The sequence below is a fragment of the Bos mutus genome, chromosome 6 (genome assembly GCF_027580195.1).
Source record: "Bos mutus isolate GX-2022 chromosome 6, NWIPB_WYAK_1.1, whole genome shotgun sequence".
NCBI lineage: Eukaryota > Metazoa > Chordata > Mammalia > Artiodactyla > Bovidae > Bos > Bos mutus.
The window spans coordinates 97,755,620-97,773,400 of NC_091622.1; the positions used below are offsets into that span (position 1 = coordinate 97,755,620).

At 39.0% G+C, this 17,781-nt stretch overlaps 1 protein-coding gene and 1 long non-coding RNA gene across 3 annotated transcripts in view; one reads left to right on the forward strand and one right to left on the reverse strand.

The window, feature by feature from the left end:
* Nucleotides 1-4,424: 4,424 nt before the first annotated feature.
* LOC138988238 (uncharacterized) lies at nt 4,425-11,525 on the forward strand. Of its 2 annotated transcripts, none has more exons than XR_011464540.1 (3): nt 4,425-4,890; nt 7,356-7,454; nt 9,930-11,525. It is a non-coding gene; the product is annotated as an uncharacterized lncRNA (long non-coding RNA). The 2 variants fall into 2 exon arrangements; XR_011464539.1 differs by having other exon boundaries at nt 4,425-4,814.
* Nucleotides 4,934-17,781, reverse strand: part of HPSE (heparanase) — a 52,087-nt gene continuing 39,239 nt past the window's right edge. Inside the window, exons 9-12 of the mRNA XM_070372625.1 lie at nt 17,477-17,591; nt 13,910-14,028; nt 12,619-12,765; nt 4,934-7,100 (exon numbers count right to left, since the gene is read on the reverse strand). Of these exons, the coding sequence (XP_070228726.1) occupies nt 6,941-7,100; nt 12,619-12,765; nt 13,910-14,028; nt 17,477-17,591 (541 nt within the window). The 3' untranslated portion in view covers nt 4,934-6,940. The remainder of the gene's footprint in view (nt 7,101-12,618; nt 12,766-13,909; nt 14,029-17,476; nt 17,592-17,781) is intronic.

Below are 17,781 nucleotides of genomic sequence, written 5' to 3' on the forward strand. Positions count from 1 at the left end.
CATTTAATCATTACTGCGTGACTGTGGGCAAGTCTTGCGTTTGAATTTTAGTGTTCTAGGGAATTAGGTTAGTCTTTAAGTGCCTGTCTTAAAAACCCCGATCAGTAATTCAGTGATATCTTGAGTCTCCAGTGGTGGTGGCCAAGGAAGTAATCCTTAATAAATTTAGGAAACTAGTTCACAACTAGTTCAATAACTCCCGAAACTTGCTCAAACTCATGTCCATCCAATGGGTGATGCCATCCAACCATCTCATCCTCTGTCTTCCCCTTTTCCTTCCAGCATTATGGGAAAGAAGAAACATAATGAATGTGGAAGGGCTTCCATACTGAACACTCTGCTTAATTGTAGACAGCAGGATCCAGGCACTGGGAAATTGTATTCTATATTTGTAAAGGAAAAAATACATTCTCCTGTACCTGTTTATTCTCAACTACAGCACTGTATGACTTGTGACACCAGACGTGTGGATTTTCCACACATCAAACACTTCTGCAACACCCAAGTGTCCTGAAATTTTACTCAATTCTGGTGCTATCTAGCTGGAGTTTGCATCAGCTCCCACAGGTTTTAGGCTGAGTCCTATAAGACTGTTGATAGTCCCCTTTCAGTGAAAGTGGCTCAGTTGTGTCTGACTCTTTGGGACCCCATGGACTGTAGCCCACCAGGCTCCTCCTTCCATGAAATTTTCTAGGCAAGAATACTGGAGCAGGTTGCCATTTCCTTCTCCAGGGGATATTTCAAACCCAGGTATCGAACACAGGTCTCCTTCAGTGCAGGTGGATTCTTTACCTTCTGAGCCACCAGCGAAGCCCATCAAAAGTCTAGATTGTTACCTGTGCTTCTGAGCTATCCTTGTTGGGAGGAAAAAAGTTTGCCTCTCTAGGTTCTTTTGACTAGTCTCAGACTTAATTGACATGAGACAGATTAATAAGAGAAAGTAAAATTTAACTACATTTGTAGGAGGAATCCTAACATGAGGGCCCCCAGAGACAGTCAGGTAAAATGAGGTATAGATGATCTCCTGGATTAAAGAGAAGGGGATAGGGGTCTGGGACTTCAAAGAGAAAGATATTTCACAGAGAGAACAAAAAGAGCAAATGTTTGGTAAACAAATATTTGCTGGGCAATATAGAAATAATAGGACACAGAATTTTATTTTTTTATCAAATGTTTTTTAAATGAAGTTTTATTTATTTTATTTTATTTTGGTCATGCTGCATGGCTTGTGGGATCTTAGTTTCCTGGCCAGGGATTGAACCTGTGGCCTCTGCAGTGGAAGCTGAAGTCCTAACCCCTTGACTGCCAGGGAATTCCCCAGAGAATTTTAACAAACAGATTTTTCTAGGTTCCTCCCTGTCTACCAAACCTAGCTCACATTGTACTGTACTTATCTGTGGTGATAACTCCCTTCCTGGAACACATCCTCTTTCTCCAGTTTGTAGGAAGTTGGAGAGGGAAGGAGGTAAAAGCTCTTCCTGATCTATTTGTTTTTTTAAAAAAACAACCAGTCTACAGTAATCCTCACGCCAAAGAGACATATTTTGGGGTGATAAATTTTGCTCCCAGGTGGCACAGTAGTAAAAGAATCCACCTGGTAAAAGAATCCAACCTGGTGGGTTGCAGTCCATGGGGTTGCAAAGAGTCAGACATGACTGAGGATGCATGCATTTGCCATTGTCATACTGGCTATAAATTGGAGGTTCCCAAGACCCAGATTAATTTACTAGAGTGACTCAGAGAACTTAGGAAAACATTTCACTTACCAATGATCAGTTTTGCTTTTTTTTTTAATAAAAGAGCATAACTATGAAACAGCCAGATAGAAGAGATGAATAGGGCAAGCACAGAGCTTCCACTCTCTCTAGACAGATACCACTCTCCCATCACCACCATGTGTTCCCAACCCTGAAGCCCTTGAACCCTGTTCTTTTGGGGTTTTATGGAGGCCTCATTATATAGGCATGATTGACAAAATCACTGACCGTTGATGACTGAACTCAGTCTTTTGTCCTTCTGCCCCCTCTGGAGGTCTGAGTGGGAGTAAAGTTTCCAACTCACTAACAGGTGGTTGATTCTTCTTGCTGCTAGCCTCCATCCTGCAGGACGTCCCACTCCAGTATTCTTGCCTGGAGAATTCCATGGACAGAGGAGCCTGGCTACATACACTCCATAGGGTCACATAGAGTCAGATACAACTGAGCGATTAACACGGTCACTTCTAAAAGTCCCCTCTTTAGTATAAATTCTGCTGTGCTCAAAGGGGGTTCCTTACGAATGAGATAAGACACTCTTACCACTCAGGAAATTCTAAGGGTTTCAGGAACTTTGTGCCAAGAACTGGGGGCAAAGATCAAATCTTTTTCTTATATGACAATATTATATAAATATTTGTAAATATGTGTTCCATATATAAATGTTATATATACATGAATATGTATATAGAAGTCAGAGGGGGACTTAAAGGTATAGCCATTCTAGTCCTAATAGAAACTTAACCTGCATAAACTTCTTCCTTCCTTAAAGAAACAAACAGGCAAGTGTTTGCAATCAGGTCACTAGATTCAGCTTAGGACATTTTCTGTGAAAATAAAAGATATGCTCCAAGGACGAGAGAGAAGTAGCATGCTGAAGCGTACTTGTTCCAGCTGGCTTTGTAACTTACTCTTTCAGTAGCTGGAAACAGATGAGCTCACTGTTAAGGACACATAACAGGAGGGCAATGATATTGAGTAACCTAGAGACTGCCATTCATTTGCAGCCAAAACAAACAGACTGAGACAGATAAGCACTTCAGGCAAAGGGTCATAGGCCTGCCTCTGGGGATGAGGTCTAGCCATCCAAGGTGGACTTTTCCTACCTATCCTCCCCCAGTTATAAACGTTACAATATTTTGCCAGTTGGGATCTGCTGCAGAGGGGCAGGCGTTCTTGCAACCCTGATTCAGTGGAGGACAATAGAGAGCTTCTGAGGATGCACTGACCCTAGGATAAGGGTACTCTTTGAGGATGTGGGTCTTCATAGGGTGTCTGGGGGACAAGTATGATGTTTAGGCCAAGGGTCAGCATTGCCAGAGAGTACCTCCTGATCACACAACCATCCTCCTCCATGTGTTCTATTAAATTAATTAAACAAGGAGGTTATTAGACTGATGTGATTCTGTGCTGTGGTGGTCTAAATGCATACCTGCTCAGTCACTTTAGTTGGTAACTGCCTCAGGGTTAGGCGATCAAAATACTAAGGATAACCAGTCACAAATAGCCAAACTAAGTTTCAAATGATAGCCAGAAAATTTCTTCTTTCCTGTTTCCACACTTTCTTTGTATGTCTTTCCCTCGGCTCCTGTCTGAAGAGAGTTCCTCACCACTTTCAGTTTGGCCTTAAAACTATTTTATGTGAAGCAGATGTTCTTTGTGAAAATTATAATTGACAATAAAGTGAGTATGAAATGATAGCTGCTAAGAAACATGAGAGTAATAAGAGAAAAATTATGAAAGGCATCCGTGTTTCTCATGGTACTGGTGGAACTGAACGCTTGTTGCCTATTGCAGCAAATTCAACAACAAACCGCAATACTGGCTTTTCCTTTTCCTCCATCTCACGCTCCCTGATCTCTCATGCCTGCTTCCTGAGATCCCAAATAAACTACTGAATCCCAAGTATCTCAGACTTTGCTTTAGATGACCCCAGCATCTGCTACCTAAGCATAGGAAGGGGTTGAACCCAACACACTAGTGGTTCCATATCCTGTTTCTAGATTCTCTAATCAAATGCTAACTGTTACCATACTTGGTATAGAGGCCCTGAACTGGGAATTCTGTTAACTCTGGCTAGGATAGTAAATTTGTAACTTTGGCATGACATTTTTGTACAAATTGTGTTTATACAGGTTTTGTGATTAATGTTGTTTTTAAGGTGTTTAAATGCTTAGGGAACTTGATCTACTAAATTTCTGTGTGATTTTTTTTAGATGTATAAGAATTTTTTTGTATGTGTTTTAAATTTTTTAAGGGATGTTTAGAAATATTATGTTAACTATGCAGATTTGCCTTATTAAGTTTGTTGTGCTGCAGTTTCAGGTAAACTAGCCTTGTTAGTGTCCTTTGAAAGGTCTATGGGAATGTAAATGAACATGTAAGTTGCATTTAATAAAGTAACCTAAGAACTAATTTAAAAACTAGTGGACTATCCTCAACTGTACAAAAATAAATGTCTAAACTGCTATAGGAGCAAAGAAATATGACTAAAGCCACTCAGATGATGGGGGAGGCATTGCAACTGCTGTTTGAGCTGGGTCTTTTCTCTTTTTTTACTATTTATTTATTTGGCTGTTCCAGGTGTTGGCTGCAGCTTGGAGGATCGTCCATCTTTGCTGTGACGTGTGGGATCTTTGGGGCTTCCCAGGTGGCACTAGTGGTAAAGAATCCGCCTGCCGATGCAGGAGACGTGAAAGACTCGGGTTCAATCCCTGGGTGGGGAAGATCCCCTGGAGGACGGAATGGCAGCCCACTCCAGTATTCTTGCCTGGGAAATCCATGGACAGAGGAGCCTGGTGGGCTACAGTCCATGGGGTCGCACAGAGGTGGACGTGAACAACTCAAGCAACTTAGCACGCACGTGGGGTCTTTAGTTGCAGCGTGTGGGATCTAGTTCCCTGACCAGGGATCGAACCTGGGCCCTCTGCATTGGGAGCTTGGAGTCTTAGACACTTGACCACCAGGGAAGACCTTGGGTCTTAATAAACATAAAAGTTTGCCGCATAGAGAGGACGGTTAGAAGAGTCCAGATGGAGAGCAGAAGGACCAGCACTAAAGGTACAGAAGCAGAAGGTGGAAGAGGCTGTTTGTCCAGATCATTCAACCAGCGTATGGGTGGGAGAACAGACATGGGGTAAGCAACAGGAATTGAGGCCAAAGAAAACAGCAGGTGCTGTTGTGGAAGGACCTATCTGCTAAGGGAATGGAGAGCCATTTTAATTTTTAAGCACATTTTAAGCCAATTTAAGCCAATTAAAATTTTTAAGAATTTTAAGCAAAGTCAAAGAGACCAATTAGGAGATTATAACAATACCAGTGAAAAATTGGGCCTTGAATTTATTAAGTGGCAGAGGGGACAGGGAGAAGAAAAATAGACTGGATTGAACTTTGATCATGATCTGATCTCCATGATGAGGGAGGAAATTATGTTTGTGCCTGATGGTCTCTTTTCTTCAAGGTCAACTCTTGGTGTAGGGAAGGCTGAAAGGACAAAGGTCAGGGTGTAAACAAAGAAGTGAAGAAAACAAGGGATGTAGGCTTACGCTTTATTAAAAGAATAATCACTGTAATGTTAGGTTACAAAAATTACTTTATTTCAAATGTGAAAATATAAAACCACTGACATATAAAATTTAAGGATATTAAAGCTTCCAAACTTTAGATACCAGCTTTAGCTCCTTATAAATGTACTTAAATGAGACAATATTCATAGCTGGCATAAATATAATTATATTTCTTAGAATTAAGACACAGGAGAAAATAATACATTTTGTTACTGATAAAAGCAGGGAGCTGCAGTGGTCAGTGTCATAGACTTCTCAACACCCTCTCCATTGCAAAAGATTATTAGGAGACAATTGGAAGAATCTCACTGATGTTGGCAGTTGGAGACAATGGCTATGCAACCCTCTCCTGGCCAATATGATACAAGGAGACAGGACGAGAGGTTTGCTGAGAGAACCTCTGAGAAGTTCAAAAGTCTATGAAGAAGACAGAAAAAATGGCTCATCTTTCTCTGGCTACTGCCAGGTCTGAATGGGCCCATGGAATAGCTATAGACATCGTGCCTCCAGCTTGAGAATGAAGCTGGTGACAGAGCAGAGAGATACAAGCAACCTGTTTCTTTGGTGACGTTTTCAGCAGTGGAGCTCACCCAACTTGAACTTCTCATTATGTGGGATTATGAATGTCTGGTGGTTCAAGCCACTGGAATCAGGGTTTTCTGTTACTTGCAACCAACTAAAACAAGAATTTAAGGTAAATTAAAGGTAAACATGGGGCTTCTCTGGTGGCTTAGACAGTAGAGAATATGCCTGCAATGAGAGAGACCTGGGTTCGATCCCTGGGTCAGGAAGATCCTCTGGAGAAGGGAATGGCAACCACTCCAGTATTCTTGCCTGGAGAATTCCATGGACAGAGGAGCCTGGTGGGCTACAGTCCACAGGGTCTCAAAGAGTTGGACACAACTGCGTCACTAACAGAGATAAACATGAACAGATGCTTGTAATGTACGGAGTTGAATTTTCTCCTCCTGGTAAATCAATTTCGTTTGCAGTCATTTTTTATTTCATTTGAAGTGTATATAATCCCTTCCCTCTAAACTGTCATTAATCTTTTTTTAAAATGCTATCACCTCTAGCCATCTGTCTTCTCACATGGTATTACTGACAAAGACAGAACAGAGGGAAGAGAAACAGCAACTGAACTCAGCTCTCTGTTAAGATGCAAAGAGATTGTCGCTCTTTCATAGACGATTTGGAGCTTGTGATAGTAAACTTTTTCTATAGCAGCCTGTAGAGATAGCATATGAGGGAAGACTCTGACAGTTTTCTAGCAACTGTTTTATTTTAAATAAAAACAACTCAATACTTTCATGAAACTAATAATATATCCTTCACATACTTGCCTCCTGGCTGTATTATATTATGTACATTTTTAATAACCTTAAAATACTACATGCAAAAATATAACCATGGTGTTTGGCATTGGCTTATTATTAGCAGGGGTCCACTTAGAACAAAATTCTGTGCTAAATCTCATACTGAGAGTCTCCCAGGGACTCGAAATCGCCCACCCGTTGGGTCTGTAATACATCTGCTCGCCTTCCGATAGTTTGAATTTTGCTTTCCTCTTATCAATACACTCAAAAATTCAATCTCCAGGCTAGTACATGTCTTTCATTTTCAGATACAAGCAGCAACTTTGGCATTTCTTATCACAAAAAATCCGTATGAGAAAGGTGGCATGCCCAGTGAACTTCCTGGGTGGAGAGGTTTTTCTGTCAAAGCTGGCAGGGTTTGTTCATCCACCATCTTCAGAATTTGGTCATTGAGCTGGACAGATCTGCAAAGGGGAAAGATGCGTCCAGGTTAGCCAAGCTGTACTTCTTCCATCTACTCTATAAAAGTCCTGAGAACTTTTTAAGGCCCCAATTTTTTTTCTGTGGCAGTTTATATTATGTAACTTGTATTTGAACACAATGTCAGGTAGGTATTTGACCGAGAGGACCTTTAAGCTACACTGGTAGAGCTGAACAGTTGTGACAGAAACCATATGGTCTGCAAAGCCACCAAATATTTACTATCCGGCCCCTTACAGAAAATGAAGCACATACAATCCATACTAGGCAAGATGACGGAGGTGTAAAAAGGATGAAGATGACATACTTCTGGATTTGTGGCATTTTTGGGGGGAATGGTAAGTAATTGTAAACATTTAGATATGAAGCAAATATAAAAGATGGAATATGAGTTGTACGAATTTAACATACAAAATGACCGTCAATTTCCCACTTGTAACTATGTCCATAAACCCTCTTACTCCCCTTCTCCCAGGAGGTATGTATTCATTTTCTTAAGCTGTTAAGCTACTTTTGTAGAATATATATTGCTGTGGTGAAGAAAAATGATTTTCTTTAGCTAAACCACGGATTTAAAAAAATCATTATGTTTTCTTTGCATCTCACTATTAATATTTAAATTAAAAACTGAGTTAAAAATAGAAAAAAATCAAGGACAAGTGTTATGTATATTTATTAGTATTGAAATCAAATTAATATACTCTTGGGCTTTCCTGGTGGCTCAGACGGTAAAGAATCTGCCTGCAGTGTGGGAAATTGCAACCCAGGGATGCAATATTCCATCCTTGGGTTGGGAAGATCCCCTGGAGGAGGGCATGGCAATCCACTCCAGTGTTCTTGCCTGGAGAATCCCCATGCACAGTGGGGCCTGGTGAGCTACAATCTATGAGGTCACAAAAAGTCGGACACGACTAAAGCAACTAAACATAGAAATATATTCTTAGGGCAACAAATCTTATATAAGTAAGAGCTTAGGAAGAAAAGCTTTAGTCTACTTTTCGTTTTATTGATAGTTACTTCCATAATTCTAAATGATATTTTTATCTCTTTCATCTTTTTCGTAAATGGTTTTTATGTTATGAAATTTTTATAAAGAAAAAGTTTTATACTGTTGAAAATTTAGATTAATGCCAGAGTTTATGTCATACATGTAATATATATCTTATATGTAGAACACTTATAACAGTGCCTTGTACATAGTAAGCATGTAAAAGTATTATCTATCATCATCCTTATTATGCAGATAAATATAACAGAAGCAAACTATCTCATGACCATTTTTAAGATTTTGATGTATATTTCTTCATCTCTTTTTCATGTATGTATGAACATACATATTTTCATATGGACAAAAATGAGCATACAGTATATAGTCTCTTAAAACTCAATTCTTTCCCCTTAACATATCCTAACATCTGCTTGCTCACACCATTAAACATTCATCCACTGCAGCATTTTAATGACTGCACAAGATTCCATTGTACGAGCATATTAGTTTATTTACTGAACTGTCTAGTGTTAGACACTTGTTTCCAGTTTAGCATTGTTATAAAGTTTTCATTTTTAAAGAGCTCTCACACTCTATCCTTACTAAGTATCAGTCAGCAGAGAAATTAGTTTCCATTATTCCTTGCTTTGGAGAAGGCAATGGAACCCCACTCCAGTACTCTTGCCTGGAAAATTCCATGGGCAGAGGAGCCTGGTAGGCTGTAGTCCATGGGGTCGCTAAGAGTTGGACACGACTGAGCGACTTCACTTTCACTTTTCACTTTCATGCACTGGAGAAGGAAATGGCAACCCACTCCAGTGTTCTTGCCTGGAGAATCTCAGGGACAGGGGAGCCTGGTGGGCTGCCGTCTATGGGGTCGCACAGAGTCGGACATGACTGAAGCGACTTAGCAGCAGCATTCCTTGCTTAAATGCCCAGTTGTGGGCTCTGTACCTAAAGATGTAATAAGATAACCATAATTGTGCTGAAGGTTAACAAGCCTGCATTGCAGTTACACTCAACTCACATGAACCCAAGCTTTGTCTCAGCACCTATATCACAGCACTTCCTGCAAGGGGTGGAGAAGGAAACGCCACAACCACCATCAGGAAACCGCAAACAAAAATAGGTCTTGACAACATCTCTAAACGGTGATAGTTAGAGCTCTTCTGCAAGAGATTGAGGACTGTGACAGGGGTGCAAAAAAAGTCAGAAAGTCTTTGGGAGAGGTCACAGTGTTTAAAGGTAAGTCTAATCACTGTAAATTAATGCTGCTCTGGGTTAAGATGATGAAACATGGGCAAGATAATATCTAATCTACCTGTCTACACTGTTTAATCAGCTATGAATATAGCTTTAGCTTTATTCACTCAGTATACAGATAACACCCTTTAGGGTGTTATCTGTATACTGAGTGTTAGCTTAAAGCATGTGGAATATTTCCTCATTGGGCTGGCCAATAAGGGTAGGGTTTTATTTGAAGGTAGTATCTTATTTTCTATTTCTAAGTTAGTAATATGGTAACAAGAAATAGAAGACATGCTTGTCAAGTTTCAGACCAAATAGAGCTGGAAGGAATTAGCAAGCAACAGATTTGGTAGAATTGGAGAAGGTGGGCAAAATTCATCTGAGATAACTATAAAATACTGCTTTTTGTTAACATATATTCAGTTCAAATATTTATTAAATGCTTATGATACAGGACCTTCTATGGGCACTATACAAGTTATTTAAGTGGAAACTAACTTTTTAAAGGTAATCATTATATATTTCATGCTTTATACTTGGAAAACTGGTGAAATCCTCTAAACCCACTTGTCCGCAGGCATGAAGTGCAGATTCCATCCTCTGCTCCAGAGAATAAAACTAAGAGCAGCAGACAAAAGGCCCAAAGGCACCTTCTCTTGCCACAGGAGATCCAACCAGTCCATTCTGAAGGAGATCAGCCCTGGGATTTCTTTGGAAGGAATGATGCTGAAGCTGAAACTCCAGTACTTTGGCCACCTCATGCAAAGAGTTGACTCATTGGAAAAGACTCTGATGCTGGGAGGGATTGGGGGCAGGAGGAGAAGGGGACGACAGAGGATGAGATGGCTGGATGGCATCACTGACTCGATGGACGTGAGTCTCGGTGGACTCCGGGAGTTGATGATGGACAGGGAGGCCTGGCATGCTGCGATTCAAGGGGTCGCAAAGAGTCGGACAAGACTGAGCGACTGATCTGATCTGATCTGATCTGATCTCTCCAGGCTCAATATGCCCAGTTTTTTCAGTGATTCTTCTCTATGCTTTTTTACCAGACCCTGAGGTCGTTAGCATGAGCATATGTGCAAACTGTGCATTCATTAAACATATCTGGGATACTTTTGCAACATTTTAAGGAGAGAAAAATATAAGTAATATATAGTCATCAGATTAAGAGTAGCAAACTCAAATGCTCGGGGTCTGGTAGTGACATGTACCAGCAGTAGGACAGGCCTATGACAGCAGGGTCACATAGGGACTGAGGGGAACAGAGAGCTGGATGAGTTGTCTAAAATGAACTCCAGTTCATTTCCATCGAATTGGGAAAACACCCCAGAGTTGCCAGAGCACCTATTTTCAAAGGAAAGCTAGAAATCCAGATATTTTAATACTTGTCAATTTTTACAACATTGACACCTAATTGAAAATAAAAATGAACACAGAGTATATGCTACTCTCCCTTACCAGAAAGAGAAAAAAAAAAAAAAATCCTCTAAACCCACTTGTCCACAGGCATGAAGTGCAGATTCCATCCTCTGCTCCAGAGAATAGAACTAAGAGCAGCAGATGAAAGACCCAAAGGCACCTTCTCTTGCCACAGAGAGCAGTCACCAGCAGAGGCTGTGAGATCCAACAGAGAGGAAATAAACAGGGCTGGACGGCCCTAGATACCCATTAAGGCTAGACGAAAATGATCTCGAAGACTTTGCTTTTTGCTGGTCACTCAGGATCTTAGTTCCCCAACCAGGGATCGATCCTGTGACACCTGCATCGGGAGCACGGAGTCTCAACCACTGGACCACCGGTGAAGTCCCTCTTAAGATACATCTAACTCTACAACTATTATTCAGCTACTTCAGAGAAGTTTTTCCCTCCTCGGCCTCAGACACAAATATGCTAAGAACTTTAAAAAGTGTCAAAATCCCCAAAGAGAGAAGTATCTGTTATTCAAATATACATTATTTATAACAGGGGAAAAAAGTATGGGAGGAAACAGTAGGAAAATGAGTAAGCAAGCCATGGTATTTTATAAAACGTGCAACCCATTAAAATGTCTACAAAGACTATAAATGGAAAGATACTTGGGAAAACTTGTGGGTTCTCCTTCAATTTCTCGTATTAGAAGTTGTATGATTACAGTTATATATAGTAAAATAAAGGACAGGAAAAAAAATCATGGAATGGTACCCAGTGTTAATAATGTTTGTCTATGCGGATAGGACTTTGGAGAAAGCATGTTTATGGCACTTTTTCAGGTTCTGATGCTGTCACTGAAAACATCACTCGTAGAGCATTTGCAGAGATGGGAGATCCACTAGAAGAGGAACTGGCAACCCACTCCAGTACTCTTGCCGAGATAATCCCATGGACAGAAGATCTTGGCGGGCCAGAGCCCATGGAGTGGCAAAGAGTCAGACACAACTGAGCAACTGACCACACACACATGGTGTGAGAACAGCCATGAAGAAAAGAGCTCCTTCCAACACACATTGGACAGAAATCTTGGGTATTCTGGTTTTATAAAAGTATTTATTTATTTGGCTGTGCCCTATTTGCACATGCAGGATCTTCAGTCTTTGTTCTGCATGCAAACTCTTAGTTGCAGCATATAGGATCTAGTTGCCTGACTGGGAATTAAACCCAGGCGCCCTGCGATGGGAGCATGGAGTGCTAACCATTGGACCACCGGGGAAGTCCCTTGGGTGTTCTGTTGCCTATAAGCTTTTAAAGACATATTCAATCATGGGCTTTTAAAAGTAAAATGTTTAAGAACCAACTTTAAATAATTCACCTAAAAGGCACATTTCTGACCACTCTTTTTCTTCACTTTAACGAATAAAAAACTATTCTGATATTGTAAGAGAATCACATCCATGACACATGATAATTTATACCAACTTCTATGCCTTTATATAGCAATTACATACAGGTATTTTTGCTTTAGTGACTGTATTACCAAGGATTATTTTTTTGGAGCAGATAATCTCAATGCATTGAGTGGATCCTGATATACAGCAGGTTGTTTTGAAATGAAAACATTTCTGTAAGATAACTGTCATTTGTCTTCCCATCCTTCTGCTTTGATTCACCAAATGAGTTACACCTGTATTAGTGTGTATTCACATATAACTTCCTGAACATTAAGAATTGTTAGAACTTGGAATAGTTGATTTTTTTCTTTTGCTCCCTGTCAACACCCAGTATTCTGACAAAGACCAATAAAATTCACTTCGGGTGAAAGTTTGAAATGAACCAAGAAAATTACTCACTTAGAAAGTAAGCCATCGGGTCCTGAAGGTTTTATGAGGTATTTATCCACTTGCTTGTTAAATAAGTCATGTGGTAACTCCAAGTGCTTGGTGACATTATGGAGGTTTAAGGCATAGAGAGTTAAATCTCCTTCTTTATACCTTGGGCTAAAAGCAAATACATGAACTCAATAAAAGTGTTTATTTAATTTAAGCAATTAAGTAGTTGGTGACAGTATAATCACGGATAATACTAAATGTATTTCGTATTTATAGTGATGCTGCGCCCTCTTTGCATCTTCCAGTTATGATAATATCAGACTGCTGATGTGGTCCTGTTTTGAAAACATGATAAAAATATTGCTCTTTACACAACCATTTTCTGGACTTCAAAACTTTGCGATCTTTGCTGCTTTGCCAGACTGACTTGTGAGGAAGTCAGTCAGCTCATAACTTAGGAAAGTTAAATGGTAAAAGGGAAATTTTGTGGGCTCATATGAATTCATATTACAAACCATATAAACCAAGACTTTTTCTAACCTTATGAAAAGACCAACACAAATAAGAAAGTTAAATCTACCGACATTTTACAGAGTTTATCCACCTAAATCATTCCCCACCATTTCTAATGGGGCCACTCACCAGAAACAGAGCTCCCACTCAGTGAAATAGGAAACTGTGGATAGCCTTTGTAGCTAAAATTAATATTTTAGTATTATTCTATCAGGAAAGACAAACTGAAACTAAGAAGAGAAAAATCTCAAACTTAGAAATATTTTTTGCTACCTAAAGCCAGAGTATTGTACTATAAAAATCTCTATTGCCTCTCAATCCCAGAAACTGGGTTAAAACTTCTGAAAACATGAGAGTTGTTATCAGTCACCTTTTAATTTTTCTTCTTTATTAAATTAATCAGATATGATTCAAAATGATAAGTATAGTCACATAATTATTCACTCATATGAATTCATATTTATATTCATAGTCATTCAATTGATTAATCATGCATATGCAATCTGTTTTATGTACTTACATTTGTACTATTCTTTATTTAAATTCAGAATATATTTTTATTATGTATTATGTTATATCATTGTACAAATCTTTGCTGGACTGTAAATGCCTACATTTAACCTTTTTTTTTTTAAGCTAGACTCTGGCACCATATTACTATGAGAATGAAAAAAAATAAAGAACAACGAGACACCTTAGATCCACTGTATAGATAGAAGACAGCAGGGTGTTAGAGTAGGAAGTTGTGTGTTTACTTATTAAAACTTGTTGATTGGTAAAGGGTGTGTTACACACTTACTGTTTGGTGTTTGTGCAATGAAGATATACTCGAAGTTTGCTTCTGTCTGGACCTTTCACACTTGCCATTAACACTTTGTTGCCCACCAGTTTCTTGAACAGAAGAGAGAGCCAATAATCCTAGTTGGAGTGATTGGAGAGGGGAGGGACAAAATAGACCTTTACTTACTTTTTAACAAAAACAGTGTCAAGCAAATAGCTATCCTACAAACAGTGTGAGTGTTATTCTAGAGGTATTTGAAAAGGATTCATCTTTTGGTCTGTGTTGCCAACGCGAATCTGAGGGCAGTATCTTGTTTGCTGCTGTTTATCACCAGCGGACTATATTTCCGTGATTCAGAGGGCTATGTCTGCTAGGAGATAGATCTCAAGAATATAACTGATTGCTCAGAGGCAGTTTAAATATTCTGTGTTGTCTGTCATCCAAGAATTCAAAATTTCCTGGGATAGGAAACCGTGGATAGCCTTTGTAGCGAAAATTAATATTTTAGTATTATTCTATCAGGAAAGACAAATTGAAACTAAGAAGAGAAAAATCTCAAAGCAAAAATTTTAGGTACACATACACTCACGTACACATACAGAGCCAAGTTTGAAAGATAAAAACTTCTATCTGTTGAATAGATTAAAACAACTGCCTCTGAAACCTTAGTAAAATGCAGAATGTGGAAAACATTATAGAGCAAATTACCTGGTTTGTTTAATTAATCAATTCCAAGAGACAAAAAAAAAGAGAGGGAGAGAGAAGTTAAAGATTAACAGGCTTAAGAGATATAATAAATGCTTAAAAAAGAGACATAATATATGCAATATATGGACCTTGTTTGGATTCTGTTGTGAATAAACCAACTGTTAAAGACAGTTGAGACAGTAAGGAAAATGTGAAACACTGACTAAATATTTAATGATACTGAGAAGTTATTATCAATATTTTAAAGTGTGATAATTATATTGTGTTATGTTTTTCCAAAGGAGAAACATACTGAAATACTTACATATAAAATGATATACCTGAGGTTTGCTTAGAAGTAATCCAGTAAGTGGGAGGTGAGGGATAGGTAGGATTATGGATTAAACAAGATTAGGGCTTCATATATTTTTCCCTTTACTTTGAAATTTTTCATAATAAGAAAGTTATTTTTTAATTCACTAGATATATATACGTCAACCCTTCCTCCCAGGTCTCCCACATTGCAGGCAGATTCTTTACCAGCTGAGCCATAGGGAAGCTCTTGAACTGAGATAAAGCAGACTTAATAGGCAAACAGCTTTTGTTTCTCTGCTTAAGATTTTACACTGGAGACTTAAGATTTTACAGAGAAGAATCAATTAAATGCTTTCACAAGAGACATAACTTTAGCATGGTTCTATGAGGGGAGGTGGGTGGGTGGATAGAAAGCAAGCACGTTCAGAGCCAGGACTTGTATAGCATTCTTTAGAATAACAACAGGACAGTGTAACCTCCAGCAAATCCCACAAGTATCCCTTAATTTGAACATCCCCGTGTGAAAAATGAAAAAGCAAATCCACCCTGAATATTCATTGGAAGGACTGATGCCGAAGCTGAAACTTCAGTACTTTGGCCACCTGATGCATAAAGAAAAGATCCTGATGCTGGGAAAGATTGAGGGCAGGAGGAAAAAGGGACGACAGAGGATGAGATGGTTGGATGGCATCACCGACTCAATGGACATGAGTTTGAGCAAACTCCAGGAGATGGTGAAGGATAGGGAGGCCTGGTGTGCTGCAGTTCACGGGGTCACAAAGAACAGAAAATAACCTAGCGACTGAACAACAACATTTGAAAAATGGGGAGTACAGCCTGGCGTCTTGTGACGACCTAGAGGGGTGGGATGGGAGGAGAGAGGGAGGCTCAAAAGAGAGTGGATATATATATGCTAAGTCACTTCAGTCGTGAACGACTCTGTGCAACCCCAGAGACGGCAGCCCACCAGGCTCCCCCATCCCTGGGATTCTCCAAGCAAGAACACTGGGGTGGGTTGCCATTTCCTTCTCCAATGCATGAAAGTGAAAAGTGAAAGTGAAGTCACTCAGTTGTGTCTGACTCTTAGCAACTTAGGACTCCTCCGCCTATGGGATTTTCCTGGCAAAAGTACTGGAGTGGGCTGCCATTGCCTTCTCCTGGATATATATACACACACATATATAAAATTATGATTTATTTGCATTGTTGTACAGCAGAAACCAGCACATTATTAAGAAATTATCCTCTAATTAAACAATTAATACATAGAAAAATGAATCTAAGACACCTGTGTTGCCATCTTCCAGGACTGTTATGCAAATTGAATAAGAAAACAGACATGTACAATAGGTTTAAGGCTGATTCCCTAGGATCCTGCAGATGTCAATGGTACCATTTACTCTTTCAGGTTTTTCTAGCTGACTTGTAAACCTTGAGGAAGAAATATATTTAGCATATATACAAAGAATTCTGAAGTCAAAAGTTTGTGTTTGAAGCTTTAGATAACATTATAAATAGCTGGCATTATTTATAAAGAGTGACAGGGTAAGGTAGCTAATTTCTAGATATTGTACTTAGAGCACATTGTGAAGAAATTATTTACTTCTCTTCCTTGTTTAAGGTCCATTTAAGAAATGGCCAGTAGTAGATTTTGGATATTTGTTCAATGAAATGATCATACTTCATTTAACTCATATTATAAATGACTTGGGGAAGAGATTCCATTTTGTAGAAAGACATTTTGCTAAAAATTTTATTATGAACAGTGTGCTCCATGAGCTTGGACCACTATAGATTAAAAGCAATTTTAGGGGGATATCTGTAAACCACAAAAGCCTAGCTTATATTTGTCATGTGCTTTTTGCAGACCTTCTTAGCTTTCCTACCGTGTTCAAATAATTCCCGTAGGAATTATTCTTAGAAAACAGATATTCTCAAATGCTATTTTAGATAACAAAAATCAAGGTCATACTTCTCAGAGCTATATCTATGCTATTAATATGCGTATCTTCAAGGTGGTTTTTATTTGAAAGGCTACAGTCCCTAATTTAGCACCAGATGTCGTTGGAGATAGGGTGCAAATGAGACTTTATTCATAAATATCTTGAAGATTATTAACAAAATAGCCAATCTTAGGGTGATATTTTTGAACAAATACATGGTACTAGCTTATCTAAAAGTTAAATAAATGATGATTTCATGACATAAAAAATGTTTTGAAACCTTGGATACTAATGGCAATTTCAACGTTGGTTTACTTTGAAAAATAGTTGATTCAAGTTTGTTATCATGTAAAATTGAAGTCATAAAATTTCAAATTACCCCTCTCTTTAAAAAAAATCTCATGCCATGGCCCCAGTGATTCACGTTGAAATCATTATTTCTGGGTTTCAATTTCTTGAGACACAAAAATGTTACAATGGATTTCTTCTAAGATTTCTTCCAGTCCACCTTTCCATGGTTTGGCTACTTACTAAGAGCACTGAATTTAGTGAAAGAATTGATTCCTCATAAAAGCTTAAAATGAGGGACCTCAGTAGACTTTAAATGACTCACAATAATAGGAAAATAATGGTCACTTACAGGCAAAGGTTCAAAATTTCCATCCACTAGGTGGTAGTTCCCGGCTCCAAACAACACTTGCCTCATCACCACTTCTATGCCCATCCTGGCCGACAGGCCCAATTTATCTAGCCACCTGGAACAGAGTGAGGCCAAGCTTTCTTCAGATTTGGAAAACAAAATAACTCAATTTTACCTCTACACTATTCTGATTTATTCCTCTGTGTGGGAAGAGTTGACAGAAAACCAGAAAAGTGGTATTAGTCATGAATAAGACATTCCGATGAAGTAGAGACTATCCTTTTCTTCATGTGCTCTCACACTTC